At 53.5% G+C, this 25,869-nt stretch overlaps 2 protein-coding genes across 5 annotated transcripts in view; one reads left to right on the top strand and one right to left on the bottom strand.

Moving 5' to 3' along the window:
* Positions 1-22,373, top strand: part of UBASH3A (ubiquitin associated and SH3 domain containing A) — a 36,078-nt gene extending 13,705 nt beyond the window's left edge. The window contains exons 7-14 of one of the 2 annotated variants that reach the window (XM_025863411.2): positions 4,465-4,591; positions 8,549-8,648; positions 11,770-11,892; positions 13,803-13,895; positions 15,988-16,132; positions 16,873-16,979; positions 19,280-19,389; positions 21,871-22,373. In XM_025863411.2, the coding sequence (XP_025719196.1) occupies positions 4,465-4,591; positions 8,549-8,648; positions 11,770-11,892; positions 13,803-13,895; positions 15,988-16,132; positions 16,873-16,979; positions 19,280-19,389; positions 21,871-22,008 (943 nt within the window). In that variant the 3' untranslated portion in view covers positions 22,009-22,373. The remainder of the gene's footprint in view (positions 1-4,464; positions 4,592-8,548; positions 8,649-11,769; positions 11,893-13,802; positions 13,896-15,987; positions 16,133-16,872; positions 16,980-19,279; positions 19,390-21,870) is intronic. The other variant, XM_025863412.2, reaches the window with a different exon arrangement.
* Positions 10,901-25,869, bottom strand: part of RSPH1 (radial spoke head component 1) — a 45,637-nt gene continuing 30,668 nt past the window's right edge. The window contains exons 6-8 of one of the 3 annotated variants that reach the window (XM_073887026.1): positions 18,455-18,688; positions 13,191-13,273; positions 10,950-11,035 (exon numbers count right to left, since the gene is read on the bottom strand). In XM_073887026.1, coding sequence (XP_073743127.1) covers positions 13,194-13,273; positions 18,455-18,688 — 314 coding nt within the window. In that variant the 3' untranslated portion in view covers positions 10,950-11,035; positions 13,191-13,193. Of the gene's footprint in view, positions 11,036-13,190; positions 13,274-15,660; positions 15,798-18,454; positions 18,689-25,869 lie in introns of those variants that run through there. The other 2 variants (XM_073887024.1, XM_073887025.1) reach the window with 2 other exon arrangements.

A 25,869-nucleotide genomic window follows, 5' to 3' on the forward strand; every position in this document is an offset into this window, starting at 1 on the left:
TGCATTACTTATTCAAAATATAAATTCACCCATTTTAAATTTAAAGAAAAGAATATGAGGACATCAGGTCAAAGAGAGAATAAACGGGAGAAGTCAGACAAATCCAGGGCTGGGGTTGCACACACCATGCATGTTGGGCGATCTCTGCCTTCCCACACCCGATGCACAAAGGGACACAGTTTCCACGAAATGAGCACAGTCATTCCAGGTGCGGTAGACCAGTCATCTGGAGAAGCGCCATTTTCTCAGGGTAAACATGGCTATGGGTCCTGTGGGCTACCTCAAAGTCACATTGGTGCCCCAAGGAACTGCAGAGCTAATCCAATGCAGGCCCCTGTCCTGGAAACCTGAGCACACTCTGGCCCAGGGAAGTGGGGAGGTCGGATGACGTCCCACTTATTAAGGAAGCACTTGTTTCCCTTGAGAACCAGCTCTGTCTGTCACCAGGTCCCATGAATGCTTTAAGGAAATCGGGAGACGCTGGTTACACCCCAGCTGACTGAGTTCCAGAAGGGGCAGGGTAGGTCCTCTACTCCCCGCTCAGGATGGGAGAGCTTCGCTGCCACCAGGCAACTGGCAAACCCGGATGTTTCTAGGACTACACGGTAAAGACTCCGTAGGAGACGAGTTTGTGGTTATTATATTTTTGGCTTCACAATTAATCTGTCAACCACCTGTGACCAGCATAGCCAGTCCAGCCTTTAAGCCTGGCATTGCTGGAACTATTCTTCCTAAGGACAAAACAAGTTTCCCTTATGAATTAATAAATACCAAGAAAAATTGCAACAAAAAGAGAGAAAACTAAGTAGTAGGCCCAGCGATGGGGTGTTTGATTGGCCATGTTTTGAAAGCAGCCCCATCCTCCCTGAGGGAGCAGCAAGACATCCTGACCAACTGAGACATGTGGTTATGGACCCTTTGGCCGATAGCCAGCACTGCCGTCAGACTCAGTCCTTCTGGCAAAGTCTTCTAGAACTGCCAAAAGTGTACTTTACTAAGCCCCTAAGGCTTGTTAAGTTAGAAGATGATCCTTGAATGGCTGGACACACCACTAAACTGTTGAGTAGAGGGAAATGTTGTCTGGTGGCACCATCCAAAGACTAGCTTGCCGTGGGCAGACAGGTACATACCTCAGACTGCGTGGGCTGCAGGACTGATATTTGGCATGTGCAACCTGCTGGCCTTCCAGTGCCCGAGGATAGATGTGCACTTGCACCAGGAGCAGCCCCTGCCTGCCAGAGGGGACACCTTTGAGTTTGCAGCCATGCTGTTCCGCTTGGCCACTGAAATATCCACCACCCACCAGCCCATCGCCAATTCAACTTCAGCCTTTTTTCAATGGTCCCAGGAGGCTTTGGATTCACCGCATGACAAAATCACACCCCAATATCTGTCCGTGACCTTTAAGCAGATGAGAGGTGACCAGCGGGATACAATGGGAGAGTGTCTTCATGAATCACAGTGGCTCTCAATGCTCCACATAGAACGTAGGTAGCATAATCTAGAGCAGACCGTGAGTGTTAGGCCTTAGGGAACAGTCTGTCTTCTGGCCATGATGAGAAGACTTTCCACACTGAAGCCATACCTGTCCGGTAACTTCCAAAACCGCAGAGCAGGTTGGTGGCAAGTACCTCAGACATAATAAAAAGGTGCTGTCATGGGCTGAATTCTGTCTACCTCAGATGCCCTATGTTGAAGTCCTGGCCCCCAGCACCCCAGAATGTGACTGTAGAGATGGGGTCTCTACGGAGGGCATCAAGGAAGAATGAGGTCACTAGAGTGGCCCCCATGCAGTCTGACCCATGCCCCTAAGAGAGGAGGAGATCAGGAAGCAGACAGGCCCAGAGGGAAACCGCATGAGGACACGGGAGAGTAGGGTGTCCACACACCTAGGAGAGGGGCCTCGTGGGGAGCCAGCCCTGCCCACGCCTGAATCTCAGAACTAGAACTCCAGGGTGGGGACAATAAATGTCTGTTGTTTCAGCTGCCCAGTCTGTGGTGCCTTGTTACGGCCGCCCCAGGAATCTAAGATGGGGACGTGGCCCATGCAACCCCACAGACTGCAGCTATGCCCCTTTTAAAAGCCGGGGAGGATTTAAACCCATCTACTTCTGTGGCGTAAGTTGACCATTAAGCAGTTCTCCTGAGAAAAAAAAAATCAGAAATATTTAAATGTTAAGTTCTTTCCTTTCTCCTCTCATTGGAATCTTGATTATATTTCATTTGAAAGACAAGCAAAAAAACAATTTGGTTTTCTCTCCAACTGTAGATTTTACAGATGCTATTTATAGATAAGGAGGCTCTGTTGTGTGGGACGGGAGGCGGGGGCGCGGTGCGGGCCCCGCCTCATCCTCAGGAAGGGGAAACCCACCGACGTTTCCTTTGTCAATAGGAGACTGTAAATAGAGCCTCTGCCCCGGGAGGAGGGAAACGTCAATGGTTTGGACATGGACACCAGTGTTCTTGGTCCACTTATGGCCAACTACAGCCCGCAGCTTTCGGGAGCTGGCCTCTGACACTGAGAATATGTGAGGAAAGGAAATCTACGTGAGCTGGATCCTGCCAATGGGAGTTTCCAGCACAACACAGGGGGGTGACAGTCTGGAAAGAAAAGGTACAACTTGCCGACAGTTTGAGAAGTGCGTTCACCACATTGAAACACCACGGGGGCATGAATGGTCCGAGGCCTGAGGTGGTGGCGGTGGAAGGCTGGTGGCCGGAGGCTGGGCTGCAGGGCAAACACTCCCGAGGCGCCCCTGGCTCTGGCCCTGATCAGGTCTCAGCATGGACAGGTGGGGCCAGCGGTAGTTGCGGGAGAATCCAGGACATGAAGCGTCTACGGGAGAAACGCTAATATTCACACACGGGCTGAGGACGTAGAAACACACCACGTTCATGATTTGAGGAAGACGAGTCGTGCATGTATCGATTCCTCCTGGATTCATTGAACCTTCAGGTTGAATGAAATGCCAGGAAAAATTCCAATGGGATCATTTGCTGGAACTTCAGTGAATGGTTGAAAAGTGTATCTGGGAGAATAAACGGGAGAGGAGCTAACAAAACTTTGAAAAATAAATATAACGAGAGGAGATAGTTACCCTGATGACGAGTGATGCTGAGCATCTTTTCATGTGTCCGTTGGCCATCTGGGTGTCTTCTTTGGAAAAATGTCTGTTCATGCCTTCTGCCCGTTTTTAATTGGGTTATTTGGTTTTGGGGTGTTGATTATAGATTATTTTAAAATAGAAGTTATAAAGATGATCTCCCCTTTCCTAAAGTGAATTTCCCCTGGGGGACTTGGCCATCTGCTTGTTCTTGGGGGACGTAAGTGACCATTCACTCTTCTCCACTGGCCCCTCCCCCTGTTCCTTCCAGACACACTCGACCCCCCTCCTGTCCTGGAGTTCACACGACTCTAGTTAGCTGTGATCTTCTCCCTCCATCCTTCCCAGACCTCCTGAATGTGTGCTCACCTCACGGCATCTTTCTTGGCTCCGTGGACAGGTGGCAATCTCCTCACTGCCTGCAGCTCCTCAGCTCCTGTTTTACCAGCCATCCCACTACATACCCTTTCCCATGTGTTTCCTCAGATCCTAATGTGTCTCTTGACTCTGCTTGTTCATTCTTGCATCCCAGCCACATCTATCCTCACACCTTTGGCTATTTCAGAAGGTAAATCTACGCAGATGGCGGACGAGTTTGCCTGGGCCACGTACCATGTACGCCAGCCTGGGGTCTTTTTTTTTTTTTTTAAAGATTTTATTTATTTATTTATTTGACAGAGAGAGACACAGCGAGAGAGGGAACACCAGCAGGGGGAGTGGGAGAGGAAGAAGCAGGCTTCCCGCGGAGCAGGGAGCCCGATGCGGGGCTCGATCCCAGGACCCTGGGATCATGACCTGAGCCGAAGGCAGACACTTAAAAACTGAGCCACCCAGGCGCCCCTAGCCTGGGGTCTTAAACAACAGACATCTCTTCCCTCATGACCAAAGGCTTTAAGTCCAAGATTAGGGTATGGGCAGGTCTGGTTCCTCCAGTGGCCCTTTCTCCTAGGTGTGTAAGACAGCCACCTTCCTGGTGCCTCATCATGGTCTGTCCTCTGGACCAGCATCCTTGGTGTTTTCTCTGTACCCTCTAGTCTCATCTTATAAGATAGAAGTGGGTCACCCTACTGGCCTCCTTTTAACTTATTTACCTCTTTAAACTCCCTGTTTCCAATAAAGTCATACTCTGAGGTGCTGGGGGTCAGGACTCTAAATGTGATTCAGCCCATAAGGGGATTTACTCAGGACTTGTTATGCGCTGAGCACGGGGCTCTTTGAACACACGGTTGTGTTTCATCCTCAACAACGACCTTCCCTGCCCATCTTGTCACATGTGTCCCCAGGCACATGCATGACCAGATACAGACAGTTGCTTTCCAATGTCTTCATGACAAGAGCACACTCGTTTCTTCTCCCGCAGGACCTACACCTTCAGCCTGGCCATGGACCTGATCTCCAGAAAGGACGGTGAGGCAAGCAGCCGGCGAAATTGGGAACTCTACCCTTCACAGACGCCAAGGGACATTAGCAGCATCCAGGCTTTACAGGTGACAGAATTCCCTGTTTGATAAGATGAGTAAAGGGAAGCCACACTTTAAATGAACTCCATGGTAGCTCGGCCCCTCAGGTACAGCTACAGACCCGGGTGGCTCGGCAAGAGGCTCTGCCTGCATTGCTCAGACACAGGCCACACTGCTCCATCCACCCTGGCGCAGAGGGTGGACGTCCCTTAGCTGTGAGCCGGGCTCTAAGCCCTTGAAGGCAGCCTTCTGGATGTTGCAAGAACATGCAGCATGTGTCTGTAACTCAGTTGGTCATGGCATCAGGCCATGGGGCAGGGAAGATGTGGGGACACAGTCCTGCCCAGAATCCCAGACTCTTAACACCAATTATCTCATCAGCATGCTGTGTGACCCTGAAGAAGTCACCTCTCCCAGGGCCCCAAAAGATGGGGGTCTTTCAAGTCAGTTCTGGGAGAAAGAAGGGGGCTGGTACTTGATAACCTGGAGGGCCAGCAGCCGCAGGGCCAGGCTCTGGGGCGCAGCAGGGCCACGTGAGTCCTACCACCTGCATGGGGCACGTCCAGGAGTGAAAGCTGCCCGCAGGGCCTCCACGGAGCAGGCTGCCCCTCCCCCAAAGCAAACCGGTGACATGGTGTCCCTGGCGCTGTCTGGGTGGTGGGCAGCCTGGCCCTCTGGTTCCTTACACAGGAACCCCCAGGGGCCAGGGCATTCCTGCAACTAGCCCTTGACCACTTCCCACTTCAGTGGAGATGCCTCTCTGTTGCATCATTTCCGAAGTGGTCCCTCCATGTCCTGTGCCCTGTGCCCCCACATCACATTAGGATTTCAGCCTAGCCATCTCCAACCGCATGGGAGATGTTAGTCCCCATTTCACAGATCTGAAGACTGAGACTTATAGAGGGTAGGAAGCTTGCGAGGGGCACTCAGGCACCTAAGCACCCCCGAACTTGTTGTTTTGGACGGTTACATGGGACAAGGTGCCCATCGCAGGCCAGGCCTTCAGTGCTCAGAGTCTGTCCCTGTACAGAGGCAGGGCCATGACGTCGGGCTCGTCCCTATGTCCTCAGCACCTGGCTGGGGGCTTGGCTCGTGATTCTCACTGGCTAAATCATAGAATGACCTAATGAAGGCCCTGATCAGGACTCATGAGCCAATTGCCCTAAATCCAAAGCTCACCTTCCTTCCCCCAAGAAGCCACCAGCCCCTCCAGGCTGGGGTGGGCTTGGTCCAGACAGGAGCTGAGCACAGGACGCTGGGGCTGGGAAGGCCACAGAGCATCCCCATTAGACAGGTGTTTAGTCGGAGGGAATAGCCCGGGCTGAGTAGCTGCTGGCCAGGAGCTAGAGATGGACAAAAACGGGGCTCCCCTACCCAGACTGCCCAGACTCTGGAAGGCACAGCAGAAGCTGGACTCGGCCCCCTTAGTGGGGTGCAGGGGAGCAGGCATGGACTGGAATGGGGCTCCCTGAGGCCATTGCCCCCCTTTCCAGATGGAGGACCGGATGCTGGAATGGAAGGGTCAGCTCATAGCTCGGCCTGCATTTGAACTCGCTGCAGCTTTGAATGGGTGAAAGCCTCACAGACCTCTCCCTGCAAGCTGGCCCCTCCTCACCTGGTCTGAGCTCACCCCTCCGTGTGGTAGGAAAAGAAGACTGTGGCATCAGCTTCGATACATGGATGCTAGTAGGCTGAAGAACGGTCCCAAAGATATGAGGTTTGCCAGTGTTCTTTTATGAGGAAGAGTGTCCTTGTCTGAGGGCTGAGTTAAGGGTCTTGATGGGGAGCATCCCATGGGCCCTAAATCCAATCACAGCTGCTGCTAGGAAACACAAACAGGATGTGTGATCAACAGGGAAGAGGAGAGACCACAGATACACGGAGGAGGAGGCCATGTGAGCGTTGGGGCAGAGACTGGGGTGTCTCAGCCGAGGCCAAGGATTGCTGGGGCTCCAGGAGCTGGAAAGCCAGGAAGGATCCTTCCCTAGGACCTCGGAGGGAGTGGCCTTGCTGACGCCGTGATTTTGGAATTCCAGCCTCTAAACTGAATCCATCTTTTGCTTAAAGTCCCCAGGTGGTGATGCTTGGCTACACCAGCCCCCACGCCTCTCATGTCTAAAGAGACAATATAGTCCTGGTGTCCCCTAGGCCCTAGGAGTGAGGCCATTCCACTCCCCAAGGACTTTGCTCTTTATCCTAATATTCCTGTTGCAAAGCTCTGCACTTAGGAGTTCAAATGCTCTCAGCTCCTCCAGGGAAGAAAATGCTGTAAATTCAAAACCTCAGCCGGGGCGCCTGGGTGGCTCAGTTGGTTAAGCGACTGCCTTCGGCTCAGGTCATGATCCTGGAGTCCCTGGATCGAGTCCCACAACAGGCTCCCTGCTTGGCAGGGAGTCTGCTTCTCCCTCTGACCCTTCCCCCTCTCATGTGCTCTCTCTCTCTCATTCTCTCTCTCTCAAATAAATAAATAAATAAAACCTTAAAAAAAAAAAAAAAAAACCTCAGCCCAGTGCATCGACAGGACTCGGAGATTGTCAGTAAGCAGACTAAGCCTGGGAGCCCATGTGTGTCTTGCAATCTGCTTGCAGATCAGCCCTTGACAGGGGCAGGGGGTGAGATATTTTAATATCCATTCTCCTGGGGAAAGGCATCCTGGTGCCAATAGGCATCAACCATACTTCATGACTGTAAGACAACAAGACGAATTTCCCTTTGGAGCTCTGTCTTAGAAGGTGTGTGTTTGCCTATGAGGCCAAAGATGGGGAGTGGGAGCGAAGGGTGCACTTAAGGAAAAGGAGCTAGGCAAGGACAAGCAGACCAGCAGCTAGAGCTGCCTCCTGCCCAGATGCCCTTCTCATTCCGGCCATCCCTGACGAGCTTGGCCTATCCATCCCTGGTTACTGTAACCCATCCATCCCGATGACCTTGGCCTGTCCATCTTGGTGACCTTGGCCCATCCATCCCTGGTGATCTTGGCTCCAGGCATGACCAAGTTCCACGTCCGACCTGAAGTCCCCTCAGCCCACCTCCTATGGCAGGTACTGTCAGCTCTGCACCTCATCTCATCTCATCCTCTTTTATGACTCATCTTTCCATGTTTGTCCCTTGGCCCCAATGAGATCCAAAGCTCCCTAAGTGGGGAGTTTGTGAACTGAAGCTTGTGTCCCAGCCTCTGACATGCATGCTTCCAATATGCTGGGCCCCAAGGGTACTAACAGCAGTATCTATATAGAGAGAAAATATGTAATATCTATTACATGATAACATATATGTGTGGATATAGAAAATGTCCTAAGAAGTCACTGTGTAGGGATGCTCTGGTCTGAATGTTTGTGTCCCCCCCAAATTCATATGTTGAAATCCTAACCACCAATGTACTAGCATTAGGAGGTGGGGACTCTGGGCGGTGGTTAGGTCGTGAGGGTGGAACCCCCATGATGGGATTAGTGCCCTTATACAAGGGACCCCACAGAGCTCCCTTGCCTCTTCCACCCTGTGAGGAACCAGCAAGAAGTTGGCCCAGAAGAGGGTCCTCGCCCAATCATGTAGGCACCCTGATCCCAAATTTCCAGCCTTCAGAACTGTAAGAAATAGAAGACTCTTGTTTATGAGCCCCCAGCCCGTGGTGTTCTGTTACCGCCACACGGAGGGACGAGGACAGGGGTAAGGACTTGGAAGAAACAGAAAGGTAGAAGAGTTGATGTGCTCTGTATGGTATAGGCTGTTCCTATGGCTTTTCATTTTCTTGGTAGTGTCATAATGCCTAGGAAATAAAAAGTTGCTAGAAATTAAAGAGATTTCCACCTGCAATTCTTAATCTTCTTTCATTGCAATGACTTCGACGAAATGGGCTGTAGCCACTGAGGAAGGAAGGAAGAGATCCTGTTTCTAGGCCACCTACGGGATGGCGAGGGGAGGTGCCCACTGAGTAAGTCTAAGAATACAGATGTAAAAATGCACATGTCTTTCTTTCCACCATCTCAGGCCACAATAGCGAGGAGGAGTGTTCTGGTGGTGCGCCACGGCGAGAGAGTGGATCAAATCTTCGGGAAGTCATGGCTACAGCAATGCTCCACTCCAGATGGTAGGTAATGTCCTGGCAGAATCGAAACCCGGAAAGTAGGTAGATCTAACAAATGACATCCCTTCTTGACCTCCTGAGCCGGCTCTCCTATGGCACCATTCTTGAGAGTGACTGTGTAGTGATAGTATATGTGAGAGGGGTATGCGCTACATCTTTCTCCATGGGCGTTATACTCATGCACTGAGTGTGTACGCTGTCTGTGAGTATCTCACCTCAAATGCTGTGTGAAAGATGGAGGAATGGCCATCAACAGTAAGCCATCTGCTGGTGTGACACATGGACAGTCGTCTTTCTTCTGGACGCACACATATGGTAGCTGGTGAGTGACCAGCATTGACTTGAGAGTATATTGAGGTCTCTGAACCCTCAGCTGCTGGCACAACCCTAGCTTGCAGGCTCATTGCTCTATCTCTCTGAGCTCATCTTCACTGCTGTGGTCATTTCCCTACAATGTTTAACTGTGCTACTCAACAGATGGACGTATTCTGAACATGCATCTTGCTTACCCCAAGTTCACTGGGGACACCAGTGATGCTAAGAACTAAGGACGGTGCTTGTAAATACAGCACACCCACAGGCAGTCTCTACCGATGATCCACATCTGTACCAATGCACATCCCTTAATGGAAAGCCCAGCATGCCATGATTTCTAAGCCACGGATAACTATATAAATGAAGATATTGAATGAACATAGAGCTAGCCAAGCTCTTTTGGAATTCCTCCCGGAGCCCAGCAGGCTGAGAAGAGGGGAAAATGCTAAGGGAAAACCATTGGCAGATGATCAGCACACACCAGGAAAATTCTGAGCAGATTACATCATGACTGAACGTATCTGCAAGAACCCACGGAGGGGATGCTGTGGTAGTATCTATAAAACAAGATCAGTCAGAGACACAAAGGCTCAGGAGGGAAACGATAGGATGGTAGGTGGCTATGAGGATGAATTGGCATTCACACATGCAGTTAGAAGAAACGTTCTTGAAAGACAACGATGATTGAAACCACAGACTGAAATGGCACCTGACGTCAGTGTGCATGTGGTGGTGGTGATGGTGTGAGGACCAACACAAAACAACCAGCTCCAAAACCAGTGGTGGGACGTCGTGGAAGGAGGAAGAATATTGGTCACTCAGGCAAAATACCAGGTCACCTACAGGGGAAAGTACTTTTTTTTTTTTAATTTTATTATGTTATGTTAGTCACCATACAATACATCATTAGTTTTTGATGTGGTGATCCACGGTCCATTGTTTGCGTGTAACACCCAGTGCTCCATGCAGCACCTGCCCTCCTTAATACCCATCACCGGGCTAACCCGTCCCCTCACCCCCTCCCCTCTAGAACCCTCAGTTTTTTCTCAGAGTCCATCGTCTCTCATGGTTCGTCTCCCCCTCCGATTCCCCCCCCCTTCATTTTTCCCTTCCTTCTCCTAATGTCCTCCAAGCTATTCCTTATGTTCCACAAATAAGTGAAACCATATGATAATTGACTTTCTCTGCTTGACTTATTTCACTTAGCATCGTCTCCTCCAGTCCCATCCATGTGGATGTACAAGTTGGGTGTTCATCCTTTCCGATGGCTGAGTAATATTCTATTGTATATATGGACCGCATCTTCTTTATCCATTCATCTGTTGAAGGGCATCTCGGGAAAGTACTTTAAAGGCACTGGAGAGTCCCAGCTTGAAGGAGGCTCCTGGTGGCTCTTTGCACCAGGCAGAGGGGTCCTACAGTGAATACTGACAGTCTAATTTGTCCAAATTCTGCATATTGCAATGTTTACTGTATTACAGTGGGGTGTTTGGGGGAGAGGCCAACCTTTCCTCTGACCCTCCTCATTTTGGCTCACTTCTGGGCCAAATTCCCACACCTTGTATGGCCCCTCATTTCTCAGTGCTGCTGCCAGGTCACCCCCTGTCTGTGAGGCTCTGCACCATCAGAACCTAACGTTGCTCCAGATCCTTGTCTTCTTCTGAGCTCTGATCTCCACCCTCACAGATAGAGTGTCCGAGGACAAGAGACCGACATGGAGCAGATGCCTTTGAGAATACAACACAGTCAATAGACCTTCTCTTGGAAAAAAAAAAAATCCACTGTTCCAGCTAACACAACGTGTATTTTGGCATTTAATGAAGGCCTTTCTTCAAACAATGTCTCTGCCAATGGACGTTCCAGGGAGGGAGCTTTCAGGAAAATCATGCTTGGAAAGGGCTGGGATGCCGCGAGCAGGGCTGGGCTGGTGTGCTCGGGCAGGGCACGTGATGGGGCCTGCCCTGGATGTGCAGCAGGTCTCCAGGAAAGGCGGCTTGGTGGCTAGAACCTGCTGGCAGCCGGGAGGCTTGGGGCTGCGTGGGAGGATGTGAGGGGTGGACCCAGCACAGTGTCTTCTGCAGGGGTGATAGATAATTCAACAGTGAGATGAGGTCCACCACTTGTTGACCACTTACCCTCAGCCAGGCCCTGGGGTCACAGTGACTCCTTGTAACAGCTCTATCATTTCCCCCTTTTACTGATAAGGCAGACCTAATCATATAACTGGCAACCCGTGGTGCCAGGATTTGCACCAGACTGGTGCAAATCAGGTCATAGAGCTCAAGGTCAAATGCTTCGCAGCCTCCAGATGGAGGGTCGGGGGGAGTTCCTGCGGATCTTCCTGATTTCCAGGCACGCCTCGGCAATCGGCTGAATAATGCACAATGCGGGAACATTTGGCCATGGGTACTCCATCCCCGGAGACAATATGACACACTGTCAGCTATGGGGACAGGCAGAATTTCACCTCCTTAATTAATGTCAACTTGGGATTCCCATCAAGTTAAGCTAAATCAGTAATGGAGACAGGAAAATGGTATGAGTGAATCTTTGTGAGGGGTCCTCAGGGGACAAAGAGGGTCTCATGTTTCCTGAGGCGAAAACCTGTGTTTTCTGTATTTGAAGAAATGTGTGCACAGTAGAGTAACAATTTCTCTCCAATTGAATCCACATCGCAGAGCACATTCCAGAAAAAAACACAGTTGACAACTATTTAAGTGATAACCCTGCTTCCGATATGGGTCTCGATCTTGGGGGTTTAAAATATGCACTAAGTTGATGGAACGCCTGGTGTTATTTATGCTTTTAGGGAAATACTACCGGCCGGACCTCAACTTCCCTTACAGTCTACCCCGAAGGAGCAACGGTATCAAAGACTTTGAAAACGACCCACCATTATCGTCATGTGGGATTTTCCAGTCCAGGATGGCAGGTATGTTTGGGGATAATTACAATAATCACAGCAATGATTATCTCTAGTGCATACTGAGCCTTAGCTACACGCCTGCTGAGGGCGGCATTAGCATCATCCCCGCTCTGCTGATGAGGACGCTGAGGCACAGAAGGGTTAAGTAAGTTGCCCAAGGTCACACAGCTGGTGAGTGGAAGTGCAGAGATTGGACCCAGGGCGGCCGGTTGGGGAAGTCAGAAGGAACGAATGATAGCGTGGGAAGAACAAGAGAGGAGAGAAAAACCAGCGACCACTGTGTACACTACGGGTGTTACTTTAAAAATTAAAAAAACACATCTTCTCTTTGTTTTTATTTCAAAATCTGTCAGCTTGGGCTTATGCTTTATGTCTGGGGCTCTGGCTCCATTGATTGACTTTTTGGGACACAAGAAGCCAATAAATCCATCCGGTCTTCCTTTAATGAATGAAGAACCTGGAATCGGGAACTGGGGAAGGTGTGTGAACTGAAGGAGCTCGGTGTCCAGGCGGGCAGTAGATGGCCTCTGCACTGGCTCCGTGGGGCCACCTAACAAAGTGCCAAAGTGGAGTGGCTTCACCAACAGAGGCGCATTCTCTCTGGGTTCTGGATGCCAGAAGTCCGAGTGCCTCCTGAGGCCGCGAGGGCGTCTGCTCCAGGCTCCTCCCCTTGGCGTGTAGACGGGTCCCTCTGTGCCCGCTGTCTCTGTATCCAAACTTCCCCCTTTTTACAAGGACACTGGTCAGAGTGGACCAGAGCCCCCCTAGTGACCTCATCATAACTTGACCACCATTATGAAGACACCATGTCACACTCGAGGACCTGGGGTTTGGGACCCCAGCATATGAATTTGGGGGACACAATCCAGCCTGTGACACCTTCCTCTACAGCCTCTGGCCTTGGCACTGTGCATATATCCTACTGAAAAGATCCCCTTCTTTCCCAAGGACCAGACCCTCTGGTTTTGTGAGAGGCAATGTGACCTCCAGGCTTGTCCTCCCATGAGCCTCGGGTAGTCGCAAGCTCCCCGTTGCCCCAGCACAGATGACCCCGACCTTAAAACAGCCCCCACATGTCAGCTCACGGTTCCACAGGGCAGAAGCTCGGGCACGGCATGGCTGAGTTCTCTGCTCAGGATCTCACAGCATGAAAGCCAGGTGTCACCTGGGCTGGGCTCCCATCTGGAGCCTCTTGGAAGCAGTTCCAGTCTCTCCCAATGGCTGTCGGGGGGATTCTGTTCCCTGCAGTTGTAGTACTGAAGTCCTCATTCCCTTGCTGGCTATCTGCAAAGGGTTGCACTCACCTCTCAGCGCCCCCCACGTTCCCTGCCATGTGGTCCCCTCCATCTCTGAGGCCAGCAATAGGGAATCTCTTGCATGTTGAATACTGTATTTTTTTTTTTGAGAGAGAGAGAGAGAGAGAGAGAGAAAGCAGGAGGAGGTATGAGGACAGAGGGAAAGGGAGAGAGAAAATCTTAAGCAGGCTCCATGTTCAGCATGGAGCCCGACACGGGTAGGGCTCAATCTCACGACCCTGAGATCATGACCTGAGCCGAAACCAAGAGTCAGACGCTCAACCAACAGAGCCCGCCAGGCACTTCTCAAATCCCCATACTTCTGAACATCTCCGGCTTTTTTTCTGTGGCAGCCAGAGAAAAGTCTCTGCTTTTAACGTGCTCACCTGAATGGTCAGGCCTCTCTGCAATAATCCCCTTCTGCCGTACGACACAACACAGTCCCAGGAGCGCCACTTCATGTCATCATGGCTTCCAGCCACACTCAAGGGGGCAACACAGGCGTGTGCAGCAGGGGGTGGGCATCTCGGGGCCCCTGAAGGTCCTGCCTCCCTCAGGTGGCGAGCTGCCCATCGGAGGCCACAGTTATGAAGAGGCATTTCTCCACCTGCTCTATTCCAGGGGAAGCACTACTGGACAGTGGCCTCAGAGTCACCTCTGTCTTCACCTCCCCCGCCCTCCGCTGTGTGCAGACAGCCAGACACATCCTGGAAGGTCGGTGAGCACCGCAGCGAGCCTCCCACGTAGCCTTGACCTCGTGGCTATTCTCCAAGGGGAGAGGGAGGTGGACGGGGGTAAGAATTGGATGAGGGGCGATGAATGGCCACGTAAGTCATAAGACGGTCATGGGGCAGCCCTCCAAGAGCTGTGAGCAGGCACTGAGCCCACCAACATTTCTGGAATGCCAGGATTGTAACCGAGTGCCAGGAGCCTGTCATCACACCGTCCACCTTTGGTCTACATCTACCATGTGTTAAAAAAAAAAAAAAAATCTGGGGAGGGGCATTCAGAAAAACCCAGAGAGCTAGGAATGGCTATGGTCCCTCCTGAGCCCAAAGCCCATGACTTCCAGGGCAAGGGGCTGGGCTCCTGGGAGCTGTCCAGCACCCTCGAAGCTGATGTCCCTTAGGAAGCCACCGGTGGGCTTTTTAGAGCTTCTGCCAGAGAAGAGCAGCCTATTTGGGGGCGTTGGTTCTGCATCTCCCGCTGGACCCCTGCCCTGCCCTCCTTGTAGGGGGGTGTGTGTGGTGTAGGTCGCTGTGCAGGAGCACGGGCCGATGCTCCACAGCGATGGGACAGAGGGCAGAGCATGTGGACACAGATGCAGCAGGTGTGCAAATGTGGGGGAGGCAGCTTGCCTCTACTTTCTCAGAGACAGAGGGGGTCAGACCCCCAGCTGAAAGTGAGAAAAGGAAGGCCTTCTCGAGGTTTGGGGATGCACAGAAGGTAGGACATGCCCATCAGAGAGAGGGGCCAGATCACGGTGGGGAGGCGGGGGATGGCCGCTGGGCAGCATGGAGAGCCCACTGAGGTCAGAGAGCATGATTTTACATGGAGACCCACCCCCCGACCGGGCCCGGGGCTTTCCTGCAGGTGCAGACATGGAGGAGCAGGTGCAGAGCTGGCTCTAACAGCACGTGGGCTTGAGATGTGAAATAAAAAGTTCTCGAAAATGTTCTCTGGTAGTGGTAACGTCAGTGCCTCTAGTATGTTCTCTCAGGGACTTGTAGCCTACATGCAGAACATCCTTCTTGTTATCATGGTGCCTGATAAAGTTACCAGGTGATAAACCCCGTGTTCCTTCAGGAAAAAGAGGGCACTTGGCCTTCTTCCTAGGTCCTGGAACAGGACCGATCTGCTTCCAGACTGGCCTCCGAGATGCTAACCTGCTACCCTTAGTTTCAATGCCAGGTCAGTGGCTGTCCGGATGGACCATTTCCCAAAGTGTGACCCGAAGAGAAGTGGCTGCCAGATGGCTCCACAGAAGGATCAGCCAAGCCCAATTGGGAACTTCTTCTACTGTTCCTTCATGTGACCTATTCACGTGGACACGGGCCCTCCGCGGGCTGGAGAGAGCCCGGGAGCTGGGTTAGACCGTGGAACTCCCTTTCCTAAACGTGCTTTGGCAAAGGAACCGGTCCAGGGACCTGGAATGCATTTGGGGAACTGATTCTATTTCCAGCATTTGAGCTTAATGACATTTGCCCCATTTCAAACAAAAACATGCGGGTCTTCTTTGCCCCACTCACAGAGATGGCCTTCTGCCACAGGTCTTCTCTTAGCTGAGGGAGAAAATGCTTGGGAAGGGGAGCTGGGAGAAGTCCAGATGTTCCAAGAGACAGCTTCCTCTGCCCTTCACCTTCTCGGTCTGGGGTGTTTGTCAGGACGGGGCCTCAGTGTGCCCAATGTGCTCTCCATTGGCCGGTCTTTTCCAGGGATTATTGGGTTGGCCAATACTGTGTGCTCTCGCTCTTGACCGAGAACCAGGCCCGGTGCCGGTCTGGCTGTAGAGTTGTACTGGACCGTCGGGGTGAGCGCCAGGGTGAGCCCACTGCTGGTGGTGCCTCCCAGCCCGGGTCCCTTCCCGATGGACGGGCATCGCCGCTCCTCAGATACCTCCCAAACACACAGTGGTTTTGGGCTCAGAAATAGCACGGCTACGAGTAATCACAGAACAATACTTGCCAAGAAAAAAAAAAACCCACATTTTTTAAAAAGTATTGTTTAGGTGTTGGAAGAGATTTAACTTACATAAAACCAAAATGGACTCTGAGGATGACCAACACTCGTGTTCTGTTGGATCCAGAGCTCAAACTGGAGAAAAGAATTAAGATAAGAGTGGAACCCGGAATCTTTGAGTGGACGAAATGGGAGTCTGGCAGAACCACCCCGACCCTCATGACCCTGGATGAGCTGAAAGAGGCGAATTTCAACGTCAGCACGGATTACAGGTATGCTGTCCTCCTGCCTTCTGCCGGGGTGGAGGGATTCTCTAGTGCTTGTTCAAGAAGAAATATTCACGACACCCATGAGAGACGGTACGAAAGGCTCTCTTCGGGGAGGATGCTGCACTGGGGGGTTGTCACAGGGGAGCAGAATGGGACTCAGCTCCGAACACAACGAGGACAAGTGGGGGCTGTTAGCGGAGGAGCGGGGTGGGGGGTGGAAAGCTACTAAGAAAAGGTGGGTAATTCTCCATAAACTACCCTGGCAGCAGCTGGCTGAAGGCAGGCCAGAGGGACCGGACATCACCGGGGGGTGGCGGGGCATGCAGGGCTTGCTCGGGTATCGAGGGGGAGCCCATACCAAGGGTGGGGCTTCTGGCTTCACAGTGTTAGCAGGAGTCTTGCTAAAACTGACTCTACACGGTTGGACACTGAAGCCCAGCCGTCGGCCTCTTGAGCCACGGGCTCAAGGAGCCTGGCTGTAGGGTGTGTGGTCAAGGAGACAAGTTTTGTCATTCTTGGCTCACGGCTGACTCTTGGCCATCACAAAACCCTCTGGTGTTCCGTGAGGGCACTTGCTGGAGACTGGACGTCAGCCCTTGGTTGGCTGGGGACACACAACCGGAGTGTCGCTGTGGACCACGAGCTGCCTTGAGGCAGGGCTGTCTTAGCAGGGCTTCTCCTTCTCCAGCTGGCCACACAGCAAGCAGGCCAGCCTGGCAGGGGTCCTCTCTCTCGTTCTTTAGGCCTGCGTTTCCTCTCGCCTCCCTCCTGCCGGCTGAGAGTTATGACGAGTATGTGGAGCGGTGTGCGGTGAGTGTGGGACGGATCATCAGCGCCTGCCCACAGGACGGTAAGTGCTTCCCCCTCCTTCCCCGTCCCCCACCTCTGGGTATGGGCAGCCCCCCGGGGGTTGGAGTCTTACCTCTGGGGTGGAAACCGGACGATTTTACGAACCTAGGAATGCCGCAACTCCCTCCGCCCCCCACCCCAATCAACGGAGCTATATGGCGGGCTCTGCAGTAACGCAGTGCGTAGACACATCCCCCCTGCCACCCTGGGGACCCTGATTCTGAGACTGGGAGCCGATGGGATCCAGGACAGTGGGTCAGCACAAACCACACATGTCTGCCTCCTAGGAAACAAGAGACTAAAGATGGAAGAACCAGACGTCAGACCACATTTGAATGCCGATCGGCACAAAACATCTGTATCCGTAGATGGTTCAGACCCTTAGAAAAATCCAAATGTGGAATCTGAATGTGGAAATGCCTAAGAGACTGAGTGGGTTCTGTTAGGTGTGACAGTGGCAGGTTGGGTGTGGAAGGGCGGAAGTCCTCACGGGGAGGGGCCGCGCCCGGCAGTGTCTGAAACACCCGGACTTCGGCGATGGCGGGGGAGGAGCAGGGGGCGCTCTGACGGCACACGATGCACAAATGTCACACAGTTGCGTCTCCGCGAGGCGGGAGGCCCACCTTTGGGCCTATCTGGGTATCTCTGAAAGTGTCCATAGTGAAAAGCTAAAAACTAAGCCTGCAAAAATTTACATTTAGCAAGTGTGTAGTGAACATCGTGCTGTGTCAGATGCCAAATAAAACACGGTGGGGAAAACCCAAGTGAAGAAGCACGTGCTCCCCCCTCAAGGAGTTTGAATATGATTGGGGAAAGGGGCATGGCATCTAGAATATTAAGAATTTTGAGTGGCATGAGGCTGCTTTACGTTGCCTGCTTCGACGGGCTGGTATCCTGGGAAGTGTTCTTTTGGGAACCGCGCCTCAGTGGCATTTAATTGATCGCCAAAGCCCTGTTCCTCACACTGACTGCCACCGGAGCACCACAGGACGGAAGATGACGTTAGAGCCTTCCACTGCACGGCCAGGGTCCCTCCTCAGCCTGCTGCTTTCCTGCTGTTCATGTCAAGCCTCTGTCCTGAGCCGAAATTCAGAGGCCACAGGATGCTCCGCCCTTCTGAGGACCCCCTACAAGGGTGAGGCCCTCGGGAGCAGGGATGGAGATCTGGTTTATCAGCTCCTGAGCCCACTGAGCACTGTCTACGTGCTGCTCACTGCAGGGAACACAGCCCGCCTGGCCACAGGGCCGCACGTGCCGCGGAGGCTGCCGGGGTGCCGCACCTGAGCTGTAGGACAAGCAGGATTTGGAAGGCAAACGGTGCCCAAGAGGGGAGAACGTGAGCAAGGCAGGAGGGTGGCAGGTATGGCAAGCCACAGAAGAGGAATGAAAAAGCCAGGTGGGCTGGAGGGAAAAAGCCAACACCTACCGGTCCCTGGGCAGGGGGCCCGTCACAAATATTACCTGTTAATTGCTCACCTTCCTGTGCGGTCTGTGACATCACGGCCCCATACTCCCCATGACGCTGAAGCTCAGAGGGCTGGAGCCCACATGCCCAAGTCACCCGCATGCTGACCGCACAGGCCCAGAGTCCAAGCTGCACGTCCTCCTCCCAGATGATACCTGGCCGCCGCACCATGACTTGGGAAGCCAAAGATACGAGAATGGAATGAACAGGAAATAACACAGGAAGAGTACATCCAGGCTTCGGTCCTGTTGGAGAATTTACAGTCGTGTTAGGAGACAGCGTGAACGGATTGTTCTGTGTCAGCTGTAGCCCTTGGGGGAAGCCCGCCGCCCGACTCCATCCGGCAGGTGGATCCAGTGGGTCCGGCCAGGGCACCTCCCGGACTCGTCCGGCTGGGCCAGCTCTCTCCCGCTGTGCTTGGTGCCCGCATCAGTCACGCTGCCAGTGGGAGACTCGCTCCACCCATGGACTCAGAATGTCCTTATCGAAGCAAGAGGCATCAGCAGGCTCATGGAGGCCAACTGGCTGATAATTCTCTAGCTAAGGGACCCAGCCTGGGCGGCAGCCACCACAACATCCTGTGAGAGATGGAAGCTTGGATCACGGCGCAGTCCCATCCCCGAAGCTCACGGCAGGTGCTACCGCCCCAGACCATGCCCATGGACGTGAAGCACCACGGACTATGCACGGTACCTGCCACACCGCTTCCTACCCCAGCTCTCTCAGGCTTTGTGCACCACAAAGTTGTTGCCCCCGGTAACACTGCGGACCCTCGTTCTAATAAAAGGCACTCTCTCTGTGTCTCCTCTGACCCCGAGGTGTGCTTTTCCCTACAGTGGGTGTCATTCTGATTGTGAGCCATGGCTCGGCGCTGGACTCCTGCACTCGCCCGCTCCTTGGGCTGCCGCCCCGGGACAGTGGAGACTTTGCCCAGCTGGTGAGAAAGGTACGTGCCGGCCCCTTTCTCTTTGGGCCATGAAGTCAGGCCCCCAGAGCCCACAGGGTCATCATACTTCCTTCTCAGAATGAAAACAGGTGTCCAGCCCACCCAGGGCAGCAGGGACCACCCCACCCACCCCATCTTCTGAGAATGTGTGCACCTGCTCTTATGCAAAGGGCAGCCCTGGCCAGGGGCTGACGGAAGCAGTTTATCGTCTTTATCACCATTATGGCAACTTGGCCATTTGCTGCCCAGACTACTATTATCATATATTATTATTGTTACAAAAAATAAGATATGGTTATCCCCTGCAGCTCCAGTAGTTGAACAAATGGTCCAGTGGGGAGTAAACCATGTGGACACAAAGAGAAAGAACAAAGGCTGGCCTGGCTTGCTCTGGGGACCCAGGGGCAGGGGGCTGGAGGACGGAAAGGAACCCCCACCCTCTTGCCTTTGGAGTCAGCCCGCCATGGAACACACAGGACTTGCGGTAGCCTGAGTGCCCGTGGTTGGGCTGAGGCTCTGCAAACACTTACAGGTAACCAACATGTAGAGAAGGACAGTGGGTACGTTGCACCAACCTGTTGACCATCACCCAGTAACCCAGAGGCGGCTTTATCCGTTAGTGAGGTGAATCAAGGCAGGCAAACTAGCGGCTCAGACCCAGCCCCTGCTCCTGCCCTGAAAATCTACTCAGGGCCAGATTTGCCCCCCTGTCCTTGTCCATTTTATCAAATTAATCAGTTGACCGATGACCTTGAGGCTGGGAGCGCAGTGGTAGAGACAACACCTGTGAAGAAGTGGGTCCCTGAGTTGGTTTGTTGGTGCAAAATTGTCACAGGACCATGAGCGGCCAAAGTCTGTTCACAGAGGAGCAGACCCTCGGCCCCGACCAGCCAACACTGGCTCTGAGCCTGGGCAAGGTCCTTGGCTTTCAGAGCCCTGCCCTGCCTGCCAGGGAAAGCCAGGTCCTCCCTCACGTCGGGGGGTGAGTCAGAGAGCACTACCTGTGTGCGCCTTCTCTCTTCTTGTCCCGTTTCCTCTGGACCTGAGTGGAAGCATGTATCCCCTCCAAAGTGTCTCCAAGGTGGGGTGTCCCAACTGCAACCCAGATATTCCCAAGCCCTTCTGGTCCTGGGCCACCACTTGACTGCTATCTGAATATAGGGCTCGAGCCTCCAGGCTATGCTGGATGACAATGGATTTTTCTGGGGGTTCTCCTTGTGGCCCCTGCACCACCTGCTCCCCGAGCGTCGCTCTTGCTGATGTCACTATCTCCCTCTCATGTGCTCCCGTGCTGCACGCTCCGGATCCTGCACCCCTTCCCAGGCTGTCCTGGGCTCCTGGTCATCGGCACGTGCCAGTTGCAGACAGAATCGCAAATTTGGTGCTATTCCAAAACCCCACTGGTCTTCGAAGCCAGATTCCCACCCACTCCCCTGACCCTTGGCTTCCCCTTCTCAAGATGCCAGCCTTGAACTTCCAAATTCCTGCGACTTTCTTATCCTGACAGTTTGGTGTCCACCTCACCCCCTCCCCAAATAAGCTGGACTTGCCTGCACATATCAGACATTTACCAAGGCGCTCTGGGGAACCATGGGCCTTCAAATCAGGGGCAGATGGAAAGAGACCGTTCACAACCTTCCCTTTGCCCACTGCACCGTGCTGCCCCCAAATGTACACACACACACACGTATGTACACACACATAAATACACATGCACACATGTGCACGCATACACACGCACAAAGATGCATACGTGTGCACATGCACACGCCCATGAACCCACACGCGCACACACACATGCACGCACGCACACAGTCTCTCTAAGCGGGAGAGAGTCACCCTGAGTCACCACCAGCCTCCACAGGGATCCCCCTGCATGTTGGAATTTCTGCAAATTTTGTCTCACTGAGGAATTTCTCAGCATCAAAAGAGAGGGAAAAAAGGAAAGCAAAACATGCAAACAAGCCCCAAAAAGCCTTAAAAACAAAAATCTACACGAACGCTTTCACTTTGCAGATGAAGACATGGAGGTCTAAAGTTTCACTTAGCGGTTTTTTTCTGGGCTCTGCAGACAATGCCAGTATCTCTTTGTGACGCTAAATTTGAGAATGCAAGTCAGTCCCCAAGCAGCAGCCTGGGCTTTGCAGCCTGGACACTGCCGAGCTTCGGGCTTCGGGCAGGGTGCTTCCGTGTTGGGGGACACCATGCTCCTGTGCCCTGTAGGACATTAGCAGGATCCCCGGCCTCTGCCCCTGCCAACAGCACCCCAGTGTGACAACCCATGGGAGGGGCACGGCCCCCGCCCCAGGACGGCTGTGTGGGACGTGGACGTGGGCATCGTGTTTAGGACAGCGATGCCAGTGTGGGCCCATGGCGCCTGCCTCCCCAGCCTCGCAGGACCTGCTGGCTAGCCTTGGAGCAAGTGTAAAATCAATTGACCTGGTATAAAATATTAATAAGTGATTGGAAACTCTGTCCTAGATTCCTTCTCTGGGCATGTGCTTCTGTGAAGAAAATAAAGAGGAAGGAAAATGGGAACTGGTGAATCCTCCCGTGAAGACGCTGACCCACGGCTCGAACTCGGCATTTAACTGGCGGAACTGGCTCCCGGGCAGCTAGGAGCCGCGCTCAGGCTCTGCTCGGCGCCGGGAGGAGGAGCGACCTCCGCGCCCCCATGTGATTTATAGACGCACGAAATGCACTTTTGGATCCCCGGAGGTTCGCCATCCGCTGTCGCCTTCACAGCGGCACCGGTGGACCGTTACCCTGTGAGCGCAGCCCTTGAGACGTGTGGACCTGCCACGTGGCGGGAGGGAAGGAGCCGTGGCGACCCACCACGGAGGACTGGAAGGACGCGCCCACTCTATGTGCTGTGTTCTGATGAGTCATGTTCTCTGTTGTTTTCCTAGTTCTAGTCCATTTTTGGGCCGTGTCCACACAGGCCGAAAGGGGTATAAGAGTGAATAAAATGGAATAAGAAACCACCAGCCAGCTCAAAGGCACAGAGCCCCGGCTCGGTGTCCACACCCTGGGTACGAGTTTCCCATCGCTGCCGTAACAAGTCACCGCGGAGCAGCAATTAGGGACAACACAAATTTTTAATCACACGTGCACAGATTAGTTCCGTTACAGCCCTGGGGGTCGGGATTTCTAAGACAGGTCAGCGGGCTGCATTCCTCCCAGAGGCTCTTGCGGAGGTGGGGGAGGGGTCTGTCCCCTTGCTTTCCCCGCCCCCGAGGCGCCCGCCCTGCCAGCCTCCATCTGCAGACCGCAGCGTCGTCAAGCCCCCCTGCCCTGTCCCCACCGCTTCCACTACCACGTGGCCTTCTGCCTTGGACCCCATCCCCGTTTCGTAAGCTCTCTTGGGATTACAGAGGGCCTGCCCGAGAGTCCAGGATGGTCTTTCATCTCAAGATCCACAACTTATTCCGTCTGCACGGTCCCCTTTTCCTTGTAAGGGACACAGTCACAGATCTGGGATTAGGATGTGGACGGCTTTGGGGACGATCTCCATCCCCCACACCCCACACATGGGGCTGCTTGTACTGGGGCCCCACTCTGAGGATGTGAGACACCCCACTCGGTGCAGACCTTCCCCAGCTTCTCCTTTTCTCCCTTTTGGTCATGTGGAGGGGGAGGTGGCTTTGCAAATGGGGGGAGCGTGTCCTACCCCGACTCACAGGAGAGACCCACCACCAGCACAGGGACTCCTGCCCAGATGCCAACAATCCTGTGGTGCCTCTGACTCTCCAGCAGTTGGTCCAGGTGGGTGACTGGTGTCTCTCCCGTGGCATCCTCGACCCAGCCCCCACTGGTCACACCTGTCCCCACAGCCAATGCCTTCAGCATCCCAGACAAAGTCCCACCACGGCGCAGCGAACCCGACTGGCCTTCCTCCTCTCCCACCACATTCCCGTTCCAGTGTTTGGGACCATGGTTGACCCTGGCCTTTCACAGAGCAAGGAGGGAGGTTGACAGGAAGAGCCAGCCCCACCCCCAGCTCTCCCCTGCGGTCTCCCAGGCGAAGCTGTGGACACACAGTCCTCAGAGCTCTTGAGGAGCAGAGAGGGTGGACCCCGGAACCTGGACGGGGAACCAGCCACTCACAAAGAACACACAGGCCACACAAAAGGCTCTTTGCTGTGCAGTCCAACCGGGCCTCCCGGGGGAAAGATAAAAGTGTTTGTCCCTTGTTTTCCTTTACTCGTGACGTCATTTTTCTGCCTCCGAACATAAAGATGTTTGCAGTTGGTGCAGAACAGAGAGCAGAGGGCAGCCCACTCACAGGCTGCTCCCGGACCTGGTCTCCCACACAATGCAGTCTTAGGGAAACAACCCTGCCTGCCTCCCAACAGGTACTGACCAGAAAGCAAACCGGCCCCTGGGACTGTGGGGGGAGGGCAGCACCTTCCACGAAGTCTACGCCTGCCTCTGAGCACCTGGATGCTGCCTTTCTCTGCAGCAAGTACCATGGTCGGGAGGAAACCTTCCCTGTCCTCCCTCCCAGATACCCTGGTGCCACCCCAACATCACTAATTGTGATGATGAATAAACTTCACAAATCAAGCAAGTGGCCCCGTCTTTGGGGTGGTCCCAAGGCGTCCGGATTCGCCCTGTGGAGGGTGAGGCTGCTGGGTTGCCTGCCCCTGGGTAATGAAGGGGAGGGCCTTCCTCCTTGCCCGGCTGCTGATGGGGGTTTGCAAGAGATGATGAGATGGGCTTGAATCTCAAATTCCAAGGCCAAAAGCGCAAGAAACTCCAATTTCTTTTTTTTTTTTAAGATTTTTTTTTTTTATTTGAGAGAGAGACAAAGAGAGATAGTGACAGAGAGAACAAGCGGGGGGCGGGGGAGAAGGAGAAGCAGGCTCCCCGCTGAGCAGGGAAACTCCATTTTCTTTAAATTCTGTAATTCCGGTTTTGACTAGCCCCCCATTCTGATGCAATGGCAGGAAAGCCCAGTTCCGTCCCTTTTAGCCTCCAGAATGAGCCTCATTGTCAGGACGGGGCCCTGAGAACAGAGCCGCGCTAGGGAAAGGGAGGGATGGGAGTTTATCACGGATTGGTGCACGTTTGCAATTCTACCAAGGAAGAAGCTAAGAAAAAAAGAGATCCGTGAGCTCTCCGTGGGCTCCCGCACCGGTGTGTTTGTAAAGCCGACACTGACCCCTGCTGACGTCCTCTGGGAATGGCCTCCTGTTATCACACACCCCCTCCCAGCCCACCCACAGCATCTCTGGTTTCCTCACGGGGGGCTGCAAAAAACAGGCCTGGAAAGGAGCTCTCCCCGCGTCTGCTGACTCCCCTGACGTGGCGGATATTCACTCGTGTTCACGAGCCTGAGGCGCGGTGAGGGAGATCTCTCCCTGACCCACCACCAGCTATTTCAGAAGATGGAGGGGCAGGGGGTCATGGCCTTGGGGCCGCAAAGGATCAGGGAGCCTGAGTCTGGCCTGATGGGGAATCTGGAGCCTCCGAGGGACACGTGCGTGGTGACAGGTCTGGGGCCACTGGTCCCTGGCAAACACCCTCTGTTATCTGAGAAGAAACAGCCATCGTAATTTGCCACCGAAGCAAGTCTTATTTTAGAGCCAAATTTGAGAATTTTTTTTTTAGATCTGGTCATGTTGGTGAATTTCATGGGCTCAATTGTGTGCCCCCCAAATTCACAAGTTGAACTCCAGACCTCCAGCACCTCCAAATGTAGCCTTATTTGCGGGGCTCTAAAGAGGTGATAAGGTAAAGTGAGGTCCCTAGAGTGGTCCTGATGCAATCTGACCAGTGTTCCTCTGAGATCAGGACGCAGACAGGCACAGAGGGCAACCGCGTGAGGAACAGAGAGGACCACATCCACATGCCCGGGAGACAGGCCGCGGGAGGAGCCAGATGGCGCCACGCCTAGACCCTGGACCTCCAGCCTCAGACTGTGAGAAGATACGCTTCTGCTGCGGTCCCTTGTCACGGCAGCCCTAGGGCAACACAGTGCCCGGAAAACCTTGGTATAAACACCAAAAATTACAAACCCCTGACTGGCTGAGCACCAGCCACGTCGTGTAGCTTGGCACAAGGCGTGTGGTAGACGGCACCATTGACCGAGCCGGTTGGATACCCACCTCCATGCGCTTCCTCTCCCGACCTTTTTTTTTCCCCTTTATTGTACTTATTTTTAAGCATTAAACATAAAAAAGTCTGGCTCCCTGTGGGCCAGTTAGGTCAGTGTGAGGGTTAAAGGCAAGAACACAGATCCCCAGGTGCCGTCCCGTTCCCCACCCGGGGAAAGAGCATGGTTTCTATGCTCCCTGGGCTCACGCCCACCCAGGTCATCCAGGAGCCGCCAGGGGCTCACAGGCGCCCAGGAAGGAGTCTGTGTGACACAGTCCCCAAGCTTCCCCACAGAGCCCACTGCCCTTCTCAGCCCTCGAGTAAGGGGCGCTTACTGGTGGCTTTGCCACACGCCCATCGGGAGGAAGACCAGGTATCCAC

Source organism: Callorhinus ursinus, unplaced genomic scaffold (genome assembly GCF_003265705.2).
Source record: "Callorhinus ursinus isolate GAN/ISIS: 27379988/994484 unplaced genomic scaffold, GSC_fseal_2.0 scaffold75, whole genome shotgun sequence".
NCBI lineage: Eukaryota > Metazoa > Chordata > Mammalia > Carnivora > Otariidae > Callorhinus > Callorhinus ursinus.